Source organism: Nicotiana tabacum, chromosome 15 (assembly GCF_000715075.1).
Source record: "Nicotiana tabacum cultivar K326 chromosome 15, ASM71507v2, whole genome shotgun sequence".
Taxonomy (NCBI): domain Eukaryota; kingdom Viridiplantae; phylum Streptophyta; class Magnoliopsida; order Solanales; family Solanaceae; genus Nicotiana; species Nicotiana tabacum.
In genome coordinates this window covers 19,004,160-19,025,250 of record NC_134094.1, presented here as the reverse complement: position 1 = coordinate 19,025,250, position 21,091 = coordinate 19,004,160, and the positions used below count along the sequence as shown (strand labels likewise).

At 36.9% G+C, this 21,091-nt stretch overlaps 1 protein-coding gene across 2 annotated transcripts; it reads right to left on the bottom strand.

Moving 5' to 3' along the window:
- Positions 1 to 315: 315 nt before the first annotated feature.
- LOC107759853 (uncharacterized) lies at positions 316 to 13,811 on the bottom strand. Of its 2 annotated transcripts, XM_016577866.2 has the most exons (8): positions 13,469 to 13,811; positions 11,696 to 11,847; positions 10,208 to 10,456; positions 4,118 to 4,252; positions 3,430 to 3,609; positions 2,026 to 2,187; positions 1,320 to 1,449; positions 316 to 488 (listed from the first exon to the last, which is right to left on the bottom strand). In XM_016577866.2, the coding sequence occupies exons 1-8, from the start codon at positions 13,788 to 13,790 to the stop codon at positions 445 to 447; spliced, it is 1,374 nt and encodes a 457-aa protein (XP_016433352.1). In that variant the 5' UTR covers positions 13,791 to 13,811; the 3' UTR covers positions 316 to 444. The 2 variants fall into 2 exon arrangements, with proteins under 2 accessions (XP_016433352.1, XP_016433351.1); XM_016577865.2 differs by lacking the exon at positions 316 to 488 and having other exon boundaries at positions 888 to 1,449; positions 13,469 to 13,810.
- Positions 13,812 to 21,091: the final 7,280 nt, after the last annotated feature.

The window sequence follows — 21,091 nt, the reverse complement described above, 5'->3', positions numbered from 1 at the left end:
GCAGATCTAACAACACATAGAGCTTGATTTTCAGAAGAAACTTGAATGATTGCGAGTTGAAACAACAATGCAGACTAGGAGTTCTATCAAAAGTGATCATACTCATGGATATTATGGATATCCATATTATATGCCGGTTGATCCATTTTTTTATCCGTTTTTGCATTATCCGTTTTTGACCTGTCCTTATCCGACCTGACCCAACCCGCCCGTTTGTCATCCCTAAAGCAACCAATGGATATGGAGATCATCCTAAAACTCACCTGCTTTACATGGTTGGCAACTAAAGGTGCATGTCTAATACTAGATGCATTTGTAAAGAAGAGGGCTCCAGCTTTGTAGTAGATGTTTTTTGTGTGGGATACAGTGAAAGCTCTGTAACACCTATTCCTACATTGTAAATTGACACTCCAATTGTGGCAGATGTTCTTTTGCATCATGGGATTACAGTGGGTAATGCCCAAGTCCCAACTTGAAATGCTGAAATGCTGGAACATAAAAATTAAAGATACGAAGGTTAGAAAGAAATAGAACACAATCGCGGCTTGTATATGGTGGATTTGGAGGTAAAGGAACCAAAGATGCTTTTAAGTATTAACAAACCCAAACTGGAAGATCAAATTTAATTGTTTTGTTTGCTTCTTGGTTTAAAATGTAATACATAGGGGGAGCTGGGACAATTCTAGAGGTTTTTGAAACTGACATTTTATAAGAAAAAGTCCCCCCTTGTAAAAAAGGCTATATTAGTCAGCCTAGTCTAATATTTTGTTCTTTTTATTTCTTTTTTGGGGCTCTGGCATATGATGTTGTAAATAGTTCAGCACGCACTCAGTTCTCTTTCGACATCAAAGAAAAAACTTTTACCTTCTCTCAAAACAAAAAAGATATTTTACGTAATTACAAGTCGCTTAAATTGGTGGGAAAAACTATGCGTAAACGTACAGCATGCATCATTACACATGTTTAACTAAATTGTGTACACAACAAACAAAATGATAGTTTGCAAGAGCTGGAATACTTTCAACAGATGGAGTTGTTTCAGGCAACCTTTGACTGCACTTTAGGAAGAAAGCTATGAGCTAATGATAAGATATGACTCTTTAGGCTTGCCACTAGAGAAAGCTCCGGTTTTTGTACACTATTTATTAGCCATTTATAATCGGACAGTGCATTTTCTGGCAATGGCTCTAAAAGTTCACATTTAGCCAAGATATCAGATGGAGGGACTCCAGCAATAAGGTTTGTCTCAAGTTTTGGTCTACCCCTAGTAAGTTTTTCGGAGACTTTAACCGGGGATTCAAGGGCGTTAGGTGAAGCACCTGGAACAACGTCGTCTTTGAACCTTTCAGCTTGCAAGCAGAATTCTATCCACTGATGCACTACTGGTGATGGTCCTCTAACTCTTCCTCCAATTTGATCAGTTGCAATTCTCGAAGCAGCAGGTATTGCCTGATAAAGACATTTTTTGCAAAGTTATTTGCAGTAGAAGAAATGATCCCATCTCTAATAAATCTCTATACCAGCTGCATTTCCTAACACGTAGTATTATTTACATTGGTTTTGTTCCAAGCATGTTTGGGAGATTTAATAGATAAGTCCAGAAATCTATTCAGCGGAAAAAGAATGCCAAAGTTTGTTGTCTTGACTCAAGTGTCTTTTTTTTGTTTAGTCTAGATTTTGTCTACTTTATCAAAAAGGAGAGTTTTTCTTACACTTGGTAAACTAATGTAAAGTGTTTGATGGACTTACTTTAAAATTTCAAACTCATAAAACTTCATCAATAATTCATTGAAATTCAAGAGAGAAGATATTTTATTCTTGTCTGGACACGTGTACTCCAAACACTGACAATAAAGAGTAAACCAAGGGAAAGAAAAAAAGAGAAGCTGTCAAAATGGAACTTTTAGATCTGTTGTACCTTTCAGGAATTATCGATCAAAAGAAAACAAATAAATAAGGCCAATAAAAGAAGATTAGTCCGAAGCAATTTAGGATGTACATAGAGGGAGAAAATTCTGGACGTACCCAGCAATCAGCCCACAGACTTGCACCAGATTTGGGAACAACTACAGCAATATTTGACATCCGCTTTGCAGCAGGAATAACATCATTGCTCCATCCAACAGCTACCCATACATCTCCAACTCCGAAGGCTTTAAGATAGTGGCCGCTATCAAATAGCCGGACCTTTTGAGAGATACAAGTATTTAGATATCCAAATACTGAAGCATTTGGCGCACAAATGTTACTTTTCATGTACATAGAGGTCTCACATAAAAAATGCGAACATACATGAATCCACCTTTAAAGGATTCTAAATCAAGTCAATATAGATATCATTTTAAATCCTAACATATGTTTGACTTAGAAGATGAAGGACTCAATCAATCAACTCTTTTATATAATCGAGGACTCATTTAACCATCAGAACTATGTTTTTGCAAGTCTCCATACGTTTATAAGCGTTTGAATCTATCAATCCAAGCGCGACCTTAAATATTGGGAAGGGAAGTTGCAACTTTTAAGCACATGACAATACGAAAATAATAAAAAAAGGAAACAACCATGTACCTGAAAAGTTTAGAGAAGTTACTAACTGCAGATATGGTACTTGGCAGGAAAAATGAATGTACTAGATAGTTGGATAGATCTCTTGGAAGCTCAACACAAAAATATTTACTTATTAATTTTTGGCAGCAGCTTGGTGCAATATCAGTGAAATTACTTTCTGAATTACCACAGAAATCTTCAAAAGTTGACAAGAACAGAACTTGGCTTAAGTTTTGTATGACTAACGAAAACACTTTAAGCATGGCTGTAAATCTTGCATTAATAACTCCACATCTTTTTCCTATATCTGTGCATAATATAAGTTCATATTAAAATTCTTTGTACCACTACCTTAAACCATAAATCACAACTCAAGTGCTCAAGATCAGTTATGAACTAGCTGAATAACCTTGGCATGCATAGCTCATACCAGTATTTTTCAAACTTATACAGAGATGCATCTAGAAAAATTCAACAGGTTCGTGGAATCATGTGTAGACATCATACTAATAAGTTGGAATTATTTTGCAGCAGTGCTATGTCGGCTAGGAAATTCCGGTTGCACCAGTTTTTGCCGACTATAATAATTTGAATCCCTGCCCCTTATTTCCTTTGACTGTTGCATCCTTAGAGATTCAGGTCCTCTTCCAGAATATTTTGTAGATTTTCACTCTTGTTCTTCTTCTTTTTTTAATTTATATTTTTTGTTAAAGAACACTAAAGCTGATAAATTGGTGGAAGATTCATTGAGGTTATATTTTGCTCCGGACAGAGTACACAGCATTGAAATTGTTCAATTCAAAGAACAGAAAAGACACCCCACAATCCACCTTTAAGGAGGCTCAAGCCTAGAAAATTTTTACAATTTCTTTAAATTACCTGTTTAACAAGTGATGCAAGATTCTGCTGCACAGCCTCTCTCCCACCAGCGACTTCAGACATGTTAGTTGTGTTGTATGATGCCCCCATATACTTTAACACTGCACCAACAATCTCTCGTGGTGAATCAACCATTGAAATTTTTCCAGCAAGCTCTGGTCGCCACAGATCAGCCCAGTCCTGCAGAGGTGGTTTACAACCCTGAATAAGCGAGCTATCACGCAGAATGTAACTTTTGAAGAAGACATTGACAACACAGACACAGGGGTCTGTGAACTTTAACACTCGTTCGATACAAGCATGTCAAAGACAAATGAAGAATCCATATAACATAGTTGATGGTAAAAAGTAATATTATGCAAATAAAAGTCATATTCTCATTGGAATAACATTCAGCAATTAGGGAACTTCATCAATGAATTGTGGAAAGAAAATGGTGTAAAGGTCAAGAACGACACGTTCAAGAACTTCCCCTTATGGATGTCGATCCTCTTGGTCTTTCTTCTCCAAGTGGGTTCAGACTTCCAGAATCTATCTATTTCTATCCAAGTGGAATAAAACACATGCAGTAGTAGCTAGAAAGACAACATGACTATTTTAAAATTGCAAGCAATGAGCATAAAATTAAAGCATCAGCCTTCGTGGTTCCATTTTAAATAGAGATACTCTAAATATAGAGCCAAGTTACCTTTATAGGAGCCATTTTACGCTTTCGAAATTCGGTTTTCTTGTAAGCTATCACTATGCTTCCCCATCTATATGGAGCCGCCCAGATCCTACCACGAGAATCCAATTTCCCTTCATCGCTCCTGCGCAAATATACCTGGCATTATTTTAAAGTCAAAGGGAACTATCAAAGGGATCCGAGTACAAGATAGATGCCAAAGTAAACAAGACGACATTTCCAATACAGAACTATAGGAGAAACACACACTTTTTCTTTTTCCACAAAAAGACAATTTAGTAATATATAATTTACCAGCATGCATGGAAATTTTGGTGAGATATAAGGTATCATCTAAATAAAATGAATAAAACAAATATAAATTAAATGGTTTAGGCCTCAAGACGAAGTGATCTACTCCTGTTCAATATGGGACTCGGACTAATTACATATTAACTATATAATAACTATCTAACACTCCCCCTCAAGCTGGTGCATACAAATCATATGCACCGAGCTTGTTACATATGTAACTAATACGAGGACCAGTGAGGGACTTTGTGAAAATGTCTGCAAGCTGATCATTCGACTTCACAAACTTTGTAACAAAATCTCCTGAGTATCTTTTCTATGATAAAATGACAGTCAATCTCAATGTGTTTACTTCTCTCATGGAACACCGGATTTGATGCAATATGAAAGGCAGCTTGATTATCACACACAAGTTCCATCTTGCTGATCTCACCAAATTTCAACTCATTAAGCAAATATTTGATCCAAACTAGCCCACATGTTGCCACAGCCTTTGCTCGATAGACCGAGCAACCACATTCTATTTCTTGCTCTTCCAAGATACCAAATTACCTCCTACTAAAACATAATATCCAGACGTAGAACATCTATCAAAAGGTGATCCTGCGCAGTCAGCATCCGAGTACCTAACAATTTGCTCATGGCCTCGATCTTCAAACAATAATCCTTTGCCTGGAGCTGATTTTATATATCGAAGAATGTGGACAACTGCATCCCAATGATTATCACATGGAGAATCCAGGAACTGACTTACCACACTCACAGGAAAGGAAATGTCAGGATCCATAGGAGTGTCAACAGGTCTACAGCCTGTCATTCCCGTCTCCTCAAGAATGTCTAAGACATACTTCCGTTGTGAGATTAAATTACCTGAGCTAGATTGAGCGACCTCAATACCTAGAAAATACTTTAATCTGTCAGATCCTTAGTCTGAAAGTACTGAAAGAGATGTTTCAACTTAGTAATACCATCATGATCATTGTCGGTAATAACAATATCATCAACATAAACCACCAGATAAATATTGAGATTTGAAGCAGAATGCCGATAAAACACAGAGTGATCTGCTTCACTACGAGTCATGCCAAACTCTTGAATAATTGAGTTGAACTTAGCAAACCAGGCTCGAGAAGACTGCTTTAGACCATAGAGGACCGGCGCAACCGACATACAAGGCCACTAGACTCCCCCTGAGCAACAAAATCAGGTGGTTGCTCCATATAAACCTCATCCTTAAGGTCACCGTGAATAAAAGCATTCTTAATGTCCAACTGATAGAGAGGCCAATGGCGAACAACAGCCATGGATAGAAAAAGGCGGACTAATGCTATTTTAGCCACGTGAGAAAGTATCACTGTAATCAAACCAAAATATCTCAGTATACCCTTTAGCAACAAGACAGCCTTAAGTCGATCAACCTGGCCATCTAGACCAACTTTGACTGCATACACCCCAGTGTTGTCAAAGGCGAAAAGCTCTAAAAAGCGCTCTAGGTCCATTGGGGCTTTAAGCGCAAAGCGCAATTTAAGTGTGGGCTTTAGTTATAAAAGGCGCAGTGCAAGAAAAAAATAAAAATATATATGTAATTCAAGAGAAAAGTAACAAACTCATTCATATTGTTCTCATTAACAACTAATACACTTATTTGCCAATTATATTTGTAGTTTAGTATTGCTCCATTTAAGATAGAACTCATGGGCAATAAGGGGCACGTCTTGGTGCCTTGTCTACACTGAAGCGCAACTTAAGCGAGGCAAAGCGCCCTCCTCTGAGCTTTTTTGAGCTTCAGGGATTAAGCACTCCTTAAATGAGCCTTTGACAACACTGATACACCCAACGACAACCAGCAGTCGATTTACCCGAAGGAAGACGAACAAGCTCCCAATTACCACTCGTATGTAAAGCAGACATCTCGTCAATCATAACTTATCGCCACCCTGGATGAGACAGTGCTTCATCTGTAGACTTAGGGATGGAAACAGAGGACAAAGATGATGCAAATGCACAATAGGGTGATGACAGACGATAGTAACTTAAACCAACATAATGGAGATTAGGATTAAGTGTGGACCATATACCTCTTCGTAGTGCAATCGGTTGACTAAGAGGAGACAAGTCCGCAATATTAGCAGGGTTAGGTGCAGGACGTGAATCAGCTGGGCCTGATGTTGGGCGTGGACGACGATGATAAGTCAGGAGTGGTGGAGCTGTTGAAGGTTGAACTGGACTAGGTGGTGAAACTAGATCTATAGATGGTGGAGCTGCAACTGGAGTTGTAGGTGGTGAAGCTGGAGTTATAGAGGAAGTTAAATGGGAGATAGTGACTTAATCTCCAAAAGATGGAACTGGTAGCACCTCAGAAATATCTAAGTGATTACCTGGATTTGTTAAGTATGATTGGGTTTTAAAGAAGGTAACATCAGCAGACATAAGATACCGCTGGAGGTCAGGAGAATAGCATCGATATCCCTTTTGCGTTCTCGAGTAACCTAAAAATACGCATTTAAGAGCACGAGGAGCTAGCTTATCTTTTCCTAGATTAAGGATATGAATAAAACACGTGCTCCCAAAGACACGGGTGGAAGAGAGAACAAAGGCAAGTGGGGAAACAGGACAGAGAATGGAACTTGATTCTGGATGGCTGAAGATGGCATACGATTAATAAGATAGCAAGATGTAAGAACTGCATCCCCCAAAAACGCAACAGAACATGAGATTGTATGAGTAGGGTACGAGCAGTTTTAATATGATGTCTATTCTTTCTTTTAGCTACCTCATTTTGTTGGGATGTGTACGGACAAGATGTTTGATGAATAATCCCATGAGAGTTCATAAACTGCTGAAATGGATTAGACAAATACTCTAGGGCATTATCACTACGAAATGTGCGGATAGAAACCCCAAATTGATTTTGAATTTTTGCGTGGAATATCTGGAAAATAGAAAACAACTCAGATCGAATTTTTCATCAAAAGTATCCAAGTGCACCTGGAACAATCATCAATGAAACTGACAAAGTAGCAGAATCTAAAGGTAGAACTGACCCGACTAAGACCCCAAACATCTGAATAGACTAAAGTAAAAGGTGACTCTAATCGATTATCAAGACGCCGAGGGAAATAAGAGCGGGTATACTTACCGAGCTGACATGACTCACACTCTTGAGTGGACAAGTAAGATAAACCAGGTACCATTTTCTGAAGTTTTGACAAACTGGGAAGTCCCAACCGTTAATGTAATAAATCTGGTGAATCGGTAACATGACAAGTTGTTAAAGGAAGAGAAGATGTGAGTCCATATGATTTTGCAAGGAAAAGGTAATAAAGTTCATATGATTCACGTCTGTTACCAATGATCCACCTCGTACTGCGTTCCTATATAAAAACAAGGTCATCAAGAAATAAAACAAAGCATTTAAGTGATTTGACTGAGCGACCAACGGCTATGAGATTAAAAGGACTACCAGGAACATAAAGAACTGAATCTAAAGGTAAGGAAGGAAGTGGTCTTGCTTGACCTATTCTAGTTGCCACGGTTTGAGACTCGTTGGCCATCGTGACTGTTGGAAGAGATTGAGAACATGAAATAGTAGTGAAAAGAGATTTATTACCAGAAATGTGATCAGATGCACCTAAATCAATGACCCAAGACTCGGAGATTGAAGATTGGGAGATACAAGTCACGCTACTACTTGTTTGAACAACGGAAGCTATCTCTGAAGATGTCGGCTTACATGCTTTGTATTGAAGGAACTCAATATAATGATAAAGAAACCATCTGGATTGGATTCAATGCATTGGATCCAACGGATTGTGAGTCAAAGGCTTCTGATACGAATGACATTATAATGTTCACGCGGGCAAAATCAGAAACCCTTCTGGAAATTACTATTCACGGAAGAAAAACCAGAAATTTTTCTGGAAATCACTGTTCACGCCAGAAAAATATTAAAGTGGTCGGAATTTGGTTTAAATTGGGTGGGTAGGCTCGGAATTGTAAGGCGATGAGTAGAGGCGTATCTAGGATTTTAAGAGTATGGGTGCACTATACTACCTACTAGCTTGACTCCATCAAAATTTTGCTATGACAACAACTTATCGAACAAACCATGGTTAATACTATTATCACAAGGAAATATTATTCAGTTTACAATTGTTCTTAACAAATTTCATACCTTAAAGTGATTAATAATAGCATCGTTATTTGAAGAAAACTCACTTCACAAATCAAAGAAAAATTTGAAGGAAAATATAAATGAGAGAAATGATAAAGAAACTAGTTAGAGGATGACTGTTGTTCGTAAAAAAATTGAGATAGAAAGAGAGGTAAGGAGGAGATGTGAATTTTAATTTTTTAGGAATTTTAAAACTCAAGAATGAACCAAAAAAGAAAAGAAAAAAGGGAGAAAAGAATAAACATAAAATAAAGAAAAGATAAAACAATAAAAGAAGAACAACAAAATGAAACCAAAAAAGAAAAGAAGGAAAAGGAAGACAAGAAACAGAAAAAGAAAAGACAAAAAGTATAAAGGGAAATAGGGGAGAGGGGATTCGAACCCCTAACCTGGAGTATCAAAGGGACACACAGCCACCAATGGACCAAAGTGGCATCATGTGCATGGGTTCACACAGATCTAATTAAGTATTATACCAGAAAAGTTACAGTGTTATATGCAGTTTAGGGAGGGGAGCATGGGTTCACGTGAACCCATACCCCTCCCTGTAAATCCGCCCCTGGCGATGACACTGTCCAACAGAAAGTTTTTCCAATTTTGACCGGAGCAAACCTCACGGTAGACGCGCCGCCGGAGGCAGATCTCCGACAGGCGCGTGGGGGCACATGAGTGGGTTTTTTTAGGAGAATCTTTCTGGGATTTGGTCGCCTCTCTTGGGAACCTTGTGGTGCTGTTGAATTTCGCACAACACTGATAATTAGTGAATTTGACGCAAATAGTCACTTAGGTCACCGGAAAATCGGACGGTGACTAAGTTCTTTCTTCCCGGATGTCGCTGGAATGACGCACAGAGATCTTTTCTCACCGATGCTCTGATACCATGTGAGAAAGCACGGGAGAAAATATATATTATTGATCAATTAATTATAATACAATGAGCCCTATTTATAACTATACATAATACAGATCCTACTCCTGTTCAATATGGGACTCGAACTAATTACATAATAACTATGTAACTATAAAACAGTCAACAAGCAGCTAATGATGCAAGCGCTCTTTTTCCCTTGTGCTGTCAAGAAAATGGTATGTTGGGTTTTGGACCCTATGTCGAGTAAGGTTCCAAACCTTCCAAGAGTGATAGGTGTGTAATTTCTAGGCAATCTCTTTCTACATTTTGCCAACCTAAACAGAATGATGAAATATGGATTTCAGGCTCAATAGAAAGTAGTAGCTAAAGTTATGTAAATCTTAATATTGCTTTCAAGTTTCAACAGCCTGGCATGAAAATAGGAGACTATAGATAAGTTTATTTCCTAGCACTGAAGTGAACAGATTCTCATGTAATAGTTGATTTGAGAGACAAGGCATTGTCAGAAACATCAAGGCTATGATTTAAAATCAAAAAAAAATATCAAAGCCTTGTTCGGTTTTCTGCTGTAACAGTTAATTTTCATTGGGACAAGGCAATCTGGAAATTCTCAGAAACAGACCATCTCTTTAGAAGATGAAAAAGAAAAAGGAAAAAGAAAAGTAAAGGCAAAAAGCACCAGGGATGCTACCGACAGCCTGAAAGACAACAAAATGCAAATGTCACTCCTCATCAAACAAAAGAAGATGGTTCTTACCTTCCATTTGTTACTTAAATTCTTAAACCAATCTTGATCTTCTAAACCATGCATCGGCTCGATTAACCTCTTCTCAATGGCATAATTGAGCCAGGTATCACCAAGAGTGACAATATCAGCTGCCAAAGCAGATTTAGGATTAACTTTTCCTTTCTGATTAGGCATACAAAGTTCATGAAAGATGTCTTGCAGGCTTTGACGAAACTCAGAACGTAGTCTCACTCTCTTCCCTTGAGATCGCAAGAAATCCTACACATCAATGAGCAAAGACCATTATTCTCCAGACTGTACACAGAGTTGTCATCATTTGAATGACAACTAAAGCGGCTAATTAATGCACAATAGATGACACAAGTCCAGTGAGCTTGATTTCTTTTTCGATAGGAGTAACAGCGATGTGATGTACATAAAATAAGTGTTTTGGAGGGAACATAGGGAAAAGCCTTGAATGGAAGCTAATAAGTGATATCTAGCAATATCCTAAAGTTCTTGATAAGAACTCAGGGTCATTTGCAAACTACAGTACTTATATTATAAAAAGACCTCAAAAGCGCATCAACTTGGACTTCAATTTAGAAGCTAAGCAGAAATGACATCAAAGGAAAGAAAACTGAGAGAAGCATACAACCACTAGGATGCAAATGATAACCGCTTCTTAAAGTAATGGAGACATAATTATACATTTCCTAGTATTTTTGGGTTTATATAGCAGTGAGGACAGTAATAATACAGTTGCGTTTCTTGTGTTCTTCTTTTTCCAGTAGCTTATATATAGAAGAGATTCATTTTAATCTACCATTTGACATTACATACAGCAATCAATTAATGTCTTTTTTGCTAATATTCTTTTATTATCTAAACTAGAATCAGGAGATCAGTAATCTCTAAAATTTAATGTGAACATCAATATGAAAACAAGTCATTTTGATACCGGAATTTTGAAAACATATAGAAGATATTTCCAACCTCTTTCCTTGTTTTTCTTCAATTCCTTTTAATTTGGTGGTCTGCAAACTAACTCAAATACTAGTCTTCTACCCCCATACTACTCTTCGCTCATCTTTCCTAACTTTACACCTAAGGCAACTAGTACAATATTTCTCGTTTGTAACTTGCAACCTTGAAGCCACTAAATTCTCACTTTTTTCTCCACATGAATAACTCTTCTCCTTGATTATACGCACTCTAAATTTGTTTTGTTATTAAAGTCAAGGAGCGGCATAAAAAGTACAATAAATTTGTGGCTAAAATACTATAATCGACGACCGTGGCGCACAAAATATTGGATCTCCAACATAGGAATTCATTGGCCAAGCCAGGGCTAGTAGAATAGCAAGAGAAGACCAAGATAACATCATAATCTCTCTTTGATCCTACATATAGAAATATCTACTTGCAACTTATTAAAACAACCTTTACACCACACAAGGTCTGAAAGGATCATATCCTGGAAGTAAAAAAGTGAGATATGGAGCAGAGTTAACAGACCTTGAGCCATACAGGAGGAAAAGAGTTACTAAGAGAAACAACCCTTAGAGGGACAGTCAAAGCATACGTCTTAGACTTCCATTTCTCAAATGCTGCTTGAATTTCTTCATCATCGATATCCTCCACATTTTCCGAATTTCCAACTCCAGTGCCTATGTAATCCAAAGCCCATAAGTAAAATAAACAGTAAAAAATAAAAAGGGACAGAGAGAAAATGAAACTCTGGTCGAGATCCTCATGCAACATTCATATATCAATACTATCAAAGGCCAATCGCAAAAATGGTGAAACTTGCAATATCACTAAGAAGAGTGGCATTAAAAGTAATCAACAAGAACAAAAATAAACGTTCATCTTTTCACACTAAACATCATGGATTGACTTGATAAAGCTTAACCTTTCTCTGTCTCACTACCAATATTTAAGCCAAACAAAGCTACATTGATCTTTGCATAATCCCTCTCTCTTCCTCTCTTCCCATCTATCTCTCTCTCTTTCTCGCACTCTCACTTTCAAACCTTCCACAAGCTACTTGCATTTTCACAGCTTAATACCTACATTTTGGATAACAACTCTCAATCCGGTGTTTTTATTCACCTACGGTTCATTTACTCTGTTTACTTTAGAGGACATTAGTCCTCCCTTTCCATACTATATAACACGACATTCAAGTGGATACACGATTTAAGCTGTTAAATGGCATATATCTTACTTATATACGTATAGCAATAGTGAAAAATTAGTTTGATAGAGAAATATCATGTCAAAGTTTCAAACTTGAATAGTTTAACAAATTTGAATTCGAACTCCTGAAAATTATGAAAGATCTATAGGAATGTCAAACAGGAGGTGTGCAAGAGGTAAAATTGTCATATATATATATATATATATATATATATATATATATATATATATATATATATATATATATATATATATTGGGCCTGAGGCCGCAGTTTAATATTTAGACGAACTGATATTTACCCGCTATGGTTACTTAGAGGCCGTTTGGATTAGCTGATATGAAGTAGCTAATAAGCATTAGGTGCTGAAAAGTACTTTTAAGTGCTGAAACTGATTTAATAAATAAGCAGTTAACATAAGTTATAATAATTAATAAATTGATAAAAGTTTCTCAGTAAAAAATAAACCTAAATAGGACAAAATATTTAAAGAGAAACAAACACTGTCTTTATCACCACAACATTTAGAAAGCAACACACCAAAAATTTGATATGTCCTCATTTATTACATACAGTTCAAAGATTAATACACAATCACATAGATATAAATATGCAAAGGAATAAAGAATTTGCTTATCTTAAATAGTCAATGGACATTGCAGACTTGAAGAGAGGGGGTTAGGTTGAAATAGTACTTGAAGTAGTGAGTATCGATGTAATAGTTTTGTTCTAAAAAAGAATATTTTAAGGATAAAATAGTAAAAATTTTGGTCAAACTTAAAGTGCTTATAAGCTAAAAATTTATAAGGGGTGACCAGTTTACGGCTTTTGACTTATTTTTGACTTATAAGCACTTGGCTTATAAGCACTTTTAACTTTACCAAACACGTAGATAAGCCGAAAAGTGTTTATAAGCTAGTTTGACCAGCTTAGCCAAACACCCTCTTAGTCTAGCCTAAACACCAGGTGTTGGTAAATGACACTACTAATGCTGCCATAATATACTTTAAAAATTGTAATCGTAGTTAATTTGATCCAACATGTTCAACCATTATCCATAAATAGAATTTTCACAAAAAAAAATTAATACCTTGAGATTCTTGGTCCTGAAGCTGAGTTAGAGAAGGGACTTGAGGAGGAAAGTGAGTAGAAGAAGCAACAGCTGGAAAGGCAAAAAGGGCCGAACCCAAACTGATAAAAAGAACGGTAGAAGAAGCTATTTGACGGAGAAATTCGCCGGACGCCGGAAAAGTCGCCGAGTTACGGTGAACGGGGACGCCGGAGGCCCAAACGGAGAGCCTAAGGTTTTTGTGGAAGTGGAAAGTTCGAGAATTGTGCTGACGAAAAGTGTTGTAATGGGGTTTAGAGCTGTGGGGAATTGGGATTGGGAGAGGAAGTGAGAGCAAAGACATTTTATGTGTGGGATTGAGATGATCAAGGAACTTAAGGATTTATACTCGAGACAAATATTATATTGGAAGTTAAATCATTTTTCTTCAATTACTATTTTTAAATACTTTTGAGTAATTATATTTTTATATAGTTTTCAACTATACTCTATAATTTTTTAACTTTTTTTCAAAAAATAAATAAATAGGAGATCTGATGTTTAGATGAACAAACACGGGGGTATAAAAGAATACAAGCTAGCCGAGCCAAATTAACGGTATAAATTTATTCTATGACTAAGTTTATACTATGTTTGATGGACGGGATAAATTTATACGGTCAATCAAACATAATATAAATTTAATATCATATTTTATCCCACGCGTGCCAAACAACCCCAAATTTAGAGCTTAGTGCAATCAGTAGACAAGAAGAAAATTTTGTTAGCCACAAGATCATATCCAATTAAGAAATTCATTTGTGCCTAGTTCGCAAAAAAGAGCAAAATACTCATTTGGCACTGTTGTAAAGCAAACCAAACCTTCATCCACTTCCATAAAATATATTCATTGACGACAACTCTACGTCTGCATTAGTAAAATGGACGACAGACGTGCGCAAAACACAGTACAAAATTGATGCTCACTGGCCAAAGATAGTATAATTTAATTATCGTCTTCATAGAGATTGAATTTAAACAATGCTCAAGTAATTTCTAGCTTAACGCTATTTAGGATGATTAACACTTTAGTTGGGATGATTAATAACTAAATTAACTATGAAACTAAAATAATTAACAATTGATCACAGAAAGATAAGAGTTGAGCAACACCGAAATATCAATGGGAGAAATAAAGGTCATGACAGAATAAGTGCAAGATAGCTATTTGGGATCTAACTCTAGTTCAATTCACTCTAAAGTTCTAATGATTCTCACGAATTCACTCGATGATTAGTTCAAACGTGTAGTCAAGACTTCTCTCTCGATTAAATCTTAACTCTACGAGATGAACTAATATAAGCACTATGAACATATGCAAGCATGCGTTGATGGATTAGTTTTCAGGAAAACGTCTCTCGAATATTCTCCTAACTTGATTTAATTAACAATTCAACAAGCTCTTTCGATTACTTAAAAGAATCACTAAATTAAACCAAACAAAATAATGCAAAGATAATTACCAAAATATTCCTCTTTCGATTAATTAAACTGGTGAATAAAGTTGCAAAGCTCCCAAAACCTACTCACTTACTCTAATTCAAAGGCCAAAGATATTACCTTTCCTTCGAAAATCATGTACCCTCACACTAAAGATAGAGAGTAGTTCCACATACAATAAAATTCAAGAACAAATCGAAACTCAAGATAGAAGAATTCACTCACTCTTAGAAATAAAATTCATGTGCCACAGAAAACGTACCCTAGGCTCGCCCGTAGTGTAATACTCTACTAATTGAGCTTATTCAGTCAAATATCAAGTAGGACTTTATTTTGGTTGTAATATAGGCTACTGGACGGGTAAGATACATTTAGATATAGTGACTACACCTCTCTAAGAATTTTAATACATATACATTAACATTTCAAACCCCACATTTATATGGAACCAAACCCCAACCTTCACCTTTAATGACATCAAGCTCCTAATTTCTTTAACCACGGACAAGATGAGAACTACCACTAGCAAGGTATCAATTTTTTTCTTTTCTAAGTTCTGATTTTTTTTTTCTTTTCATGAAAACTTATTTTTTTTTCAATTCCCTACAAGTGGCTCTCACAATTTTTCAAACAATTCGCCTTTCTCCTTTTTCAATAATTCCACTCAAAAACCTGACCATACCTTAACTTAGCTTTTACAAGCTCATAACAAATTCAAGTGCTCAAGAGAGGTAAAGAGTTCAAACAGATAGTCAATTCAAATAAAATGGACCAGGCTTATAGTGTGGTTGTAAAAGAAGTAGGATTACAGGCTCAAAGGGGCTACTAGGATACACAACAGTTAGGCGGGCCATAAACATATAATTGGCTCAACAAAAATAAATGCCTATATCACTTTCTAGACTGAACAAGACTACTATTTTGCTTTGCAAACACACGGAAAAAGTTTTAGACATCAACTGACATGTACAGAATATCAACAAAATCTCACACACACATTGGCACATAACTCACTTAGGACTGGATCTATCCCATCTCTCTAGTCATAGCAGTTAATCAACATCAAAATCAACCAAATTCAGGCACTTATACATGAGTCAAGAATTGGGCCAAGGCACTCACTACTCTCAAGGAATAACAAAGTCAAGAAAAGTCATCTCCATTTAATACCATAACCCAGGACTTCACTATTCTTAATGAAAAAAAAACTAACTACACTTGGTTCAAGCAAAACGCTTGAAAAAGAACCGCGACACAAAGAAAAATTAAGGGGGAATTGTTACACTACCTAAGAGAAACAAAAATATATTTTTTTTCTTCGACTTTGATCCCTCAAGAAGACAGTCGAGGAAATCCATCGCCGGGAAAAGTCAATTTATTTTGCCAAACAAAACACGAGAAAACAAACATACATGTACATATTTACATCCCCCACCGCACATTATAAATTGTGACATGTCCCCATGACATACAAATAAAAAGCAAGAGGTAAAGAAAAATCCCCTGATTCATCTAGTCGGGGTCTGAATCGAAGTCGGGATCTCCTTTGCATGCCCGACCCAGTGCATACATCCATGCTTAGAGCTTTTCTTTTTGCCTTTTTTGGGTAGACCCCACACTTATCATGCTTACTCTATCCAGCTAGTTCTTTTAGGGCCCCCATTGCTCCTTCCATCTTAAAGACCACCCTTTTCCCCCCGCTCTGAGCATAAGCTTCCTTGCTTGAATGTCCAGAATCGCTCTGGCAGTGGCCAAGAAGGGTCTCCCTAGAATCAGAGGGACTTCCCTATTATCTTCCATGTTCACCACGATAAAGTCCACAGGGAACACACATTTATCTACCCGAACACATATTCTATATTACTTCAGGTATGATTATGGTCTGATCTGCTAGCTGGAAAGATACATGTATAGATCTAATTTCTCTAATATCTCCCTCTAATTTCCCGAAAATAGACAGAAGCATAAGTGTTACACCCCGTGCGTCCCAATATGACGTATAATGAATATGAGACTTTTTAATCATGATTTAAATAAGTTTAAAGTTATAATATGACTATTTATGATGTTTGGATAGAAAATATAAAGTTTGGGAAAAGTCGGACTTAACTTGCGAAAAAATCGACTAAGGATTTGCCTTGTAACGGAGCGTTTTAAGAAATATATTTTGTGTGCTATATGGGATCGTTTTTGGGATATAATATATACCAAATTGAAGGTCTTGGAATGTAGTTTCCAACGCTCTTAACCATTCATTCATACGACATCCGGATAAAAAGATATAAGCGTCGGAAGATGGGCCAATGATAGGGTGCCAAGCTAGCACCTCTTTGACTTTCCGCACTTGATATATATAGGTCTTAGGCCGTCTTTATCTTCATTTTTTCATAGAACACGATCTGCGAACATCCATAAGCTCTCTTCTAGGGTTTCAAAGGAGATTAACATCCCGGATACGAAATCAAGAAGCGATAACATTAGAACGATCCCTACGAAGTAAGTATCGCTATATCGCCTCTCTTTTTCTTTGGTGTTTAAGTTTTGGAAGGTACTTCATAGTTAAGAAAATACTTACTTTCTGTATTTAAGCTTTAAATATCATGGAAGGTTGATAAATTTGTTTCCTAATAGTTAGAACTCACGGGACGACGATAGGAAGCCGTGAGTTCGATTTATTTTACATTTAGTGGACTGTTTTGTAGTCCACTCGTGATAGCCTATTATGTTGCTGGTTTATAGAGTTTGGAAGGATAAAAGGGCATGGATAAATTCCACATGTGGTAGGGTAATAGGCTGGTCGCTCGTCGTTGCAATTTCAGGCCAATTGATAATTTGTTGATTGGGTGTGTTATGGTATATTTGGGGTTTTATTGTATTGAAGATCCCGAATTGTAGTTGGGCTATTTTTGAGTTGTTGATTGTATTATGTTTTTATATAGCCTATATAAGGCTTGAGGGAGCAGTAAAATCGGGGGAAATGCTGCACGTTTTATTTTAGAATCGAGTTATCGTTTGAGATACATGATATACTAGCACCATCTAAGTTGTACATGTATTTCTTTGTTATAGGGTTGGTGCGCTAGTTGTCATAAGCTTGTTGTTGAGTTGCATTGACGACTTGAGGTGTAACGACCCGACTTGTCGTTTTAAATATTTACGCCCTGTTTACTAACTTAAGGTCTCAAGCAGCTTTGCAATATGTATTATGACCCGCGGGTATGGTCGAGTTTGATTTACTAAAAATTCGGAATTAAATTAAAAGAACAATCCTTAATTTGAAGCTTAAATGGAAAGAGTTGACTGGAGAGTTGACTTCTGAGCAAACGACTCGGGAATGGAATTTTGATAATGTCAATAGCTCTGTATGGTTATTTTGGACTTAGGAGCGTGTCCGGAAAATTATTTGGAGGTCCATGGTGGAATTAAGCTTGAAATGCCGAAAGTTGAATTTTTGAAAAGTTTGACCGGGGAGTTGACTTTTTGATATCGGGGTCGGAATCCGATTCTGGAAGTGGGAGTAGGTCCGTAATGTCGAATGTGACTTGTGTGCAAAATTTGAGGTCAATCAGATGTGATTTGATAGGTTTTGACATCGAAGGTAGAAGTTGAAGTTTCAAAGTTCATTACGTTTGAATTTGGTTGCGATTCATGATTTCGATGTTGTTTGATGTGATTTGAGGCTTCGAGCAGGTCTTTATTATGTTATGGGATAGGTTGGTATGATTGGACGGAGTCCCGAGGGGCTTGGGTGTGTTTCGGGGTAGGTTTGGACCAAATTGGAGCTGTTTGGACTACTGTTGCTGAAGTTTGGTTTCCTTCTTCGTGAACGCGAAGGGAGTCCCGCGTTCGCGAAGAGGAATTTGAGGGACTGATGGTTTACCCATCGTGAACGCGAAGCTGTGGACGCGAATGCGAAGAAGGAGCAGGGCAAGCCTTTGTGAACGCGGCCCACGCAACGCGAACACGAAGAAGAAAGGAAGATTAGGGCCTAGGGTCGTTTGGCCTTCGCGAACGCGAAGAGTGGAATGCGAAGGAGTTGGTCAGCTGGTCATCGCGAAGACGATGAGGGGTTCGCGAACGCGAGGAGGAAATGATGGGGCAGAAACAATTGGCCTTCGCGAACACGACGAGGAGGTCGCGAACGCGATGAAGGATTTGAGGCAGTTCTATTTTGGCCTTCGCGAACGCGAAGAAGGCCTATTTGGGCAGAATTAAAAGTCCCAAAAACGGGGGTTTGAGTTCATAACTCAAAATCAAATTTGGAGCTCGGTAGAAGGCGATTTTTGGAGAGATTCTTGCGTGGGTATTTGGGGTAAGTGATTCTTATCCAGTTTTGATAAATTTCCGTGATTATGCCTTTAAATCCATCATTTAATTCGGATTTAATGGAGGAAAAATCAAGATTTTTGTAAAATCTTCCAAAAACGAAAATTTAAGATTTGGAAGTCAAGTTGTTATTGGAATTCGATAAAATTGGTATGGTTGAACTCGTATCGGAATGGGTGTTCGGATTTCATGAAAATTTTGCCGGGTTCCGAGGGGCGGGTCCCGCGTTGACTTTTGTTGACTTTTTGGAATTAAGTACGTACTTGGAATATCTAACTAACTTTAAAAAGGTAAGTGTCTTGCTTAACCTCGAGTGGGGGAATTACCCCTTAGGTATCGAGTCTTATGTGCCAAATTGTGTAATTAAAAACCATGTACGCGAGGTGACGAGTACGTACTTGGTTTATATCTGTAAATTTCATGGATTAAAAATCCTTAGACGCCCTTATGTATTAAATTGGAAATTATTGGAAATTATTAAATCCTCTATTTGTCATGCCTAGATTCTTGTTTGTTGAAATTATTTTTACATGATGATTTGGTGTGATTGCCACCTTGATTTTTATGTGAAATATTATTTTGTTGAGATGTTCATTTCCGGATATTTTGTTAAGATTTTTGTGCATATTATGGTCGAGCCATGGGCTCCTTATTGTAGATAATAATATATTATTGATTTCTGTGGCAAGTTGTAATATTTGAGCACCTGATGTGTAATTTGTGATATGTTGTAAGATTTGAGCACTTGATGTGCAATTTGTGATATGTTGTAAGATTTGAGCACTTGATGTGCAATCTGTGATATGTTGTAAGATTTGAGCACTTTATGTGCAATTTGTGAAATGCTGTAATATTTGGGCACTTGAGGTGAAAATTATATTATGCTGTGATATTTGGGCACTTGGAGTGCAAGTTATATTATGCTGTGATATTTGGGCACTTGAGGTGCGATTTGTAAAATATTGTGATATTGATACGCATGCGGTGAGATAAGGGTGGCTTGAAACGTGTGGCTAGTAGGAGAACTACTAGAAGTCATGCGGTGATATAAGGTCAGGGTGTTGAAACGCATGCGTGAGATAAGGGTGGCTTGAAATGCGTGGCTAGTAGGGGAACTACTAGAAGCCATGCGGTGTGATAAGGGTGGATAAAATGCGGGATGCTATTTCGAGAAAATGATTTATTTAAAATTTAATGTGAAGGCTCCCGCGGTGATATAAGTAAATGAGATATTGTGAATTTATTTATGATTTGGGACTATGATGCGGTACCTCAGGAGTGCCGTGTTGATATTTCTTTATTCATGTTCTTGCCTTGGGTGATTTTGTTTCATTTAATATGTAAATTCTTGCCTTCTTCCGTGATGTACTAGTTGACTTTATTATTATGTGTTTTGTGCTCCTAGTTGTATTGTGTTGACTTTGGCTTTTTAGCACGAGACTCTGAAGAAGTATGTTTCTAGTTTTTCTTACTGATTTTCGATGATTGAGTTGATTTAAATAAAAGAAATTATTATTATGTTTTAAATTAAATAATTTTACAACCAAACCAGTAGTTTATCTGATGCTTTGATATAAGTGCAAAGTTATTTTCTTCACCCAAATGATTTCAAAAAAATAAATTCAATTCTTTGTTGATTTCTTACTTGATTTAAAAACTTTTAAACTTACTTTAGTGGAAATACATTGATCATGTGGGTCTTATATACATTGAGGATATTGGCATGTGAATTGTCCGTGTGATTGTGATATGAAATGTGGGCACGAGGTGCTGTGATTAAATGATAATGATATTTGGCACGTGAGTTGTCCATGCAGTTGAGATATGAAATGAGGGTAT

Coding starts and splice junctions, on each gene's coding strand:
- LOC107759853 (XM_016577865.2), bottom strand. CDS start 13,790: ATGTCTTTGCTCTCACTTCCTCTCCCAATCCCAATTCCCCACAGCTCT. Junction 11,848..13,468: donor TCAGGACCAAGAATCTCAAG/GTATTAATTTTT, acceptor TGGATTACATAG/GCACTGGAGTTGGAAATTCG. Junction 4,253..10,207: donor ATTTAAGTAACAAATGGAAG/GTAAGAACCATC, acceptor AAATAATGCCAG/GTATATTTGCGCAGGAGCGA.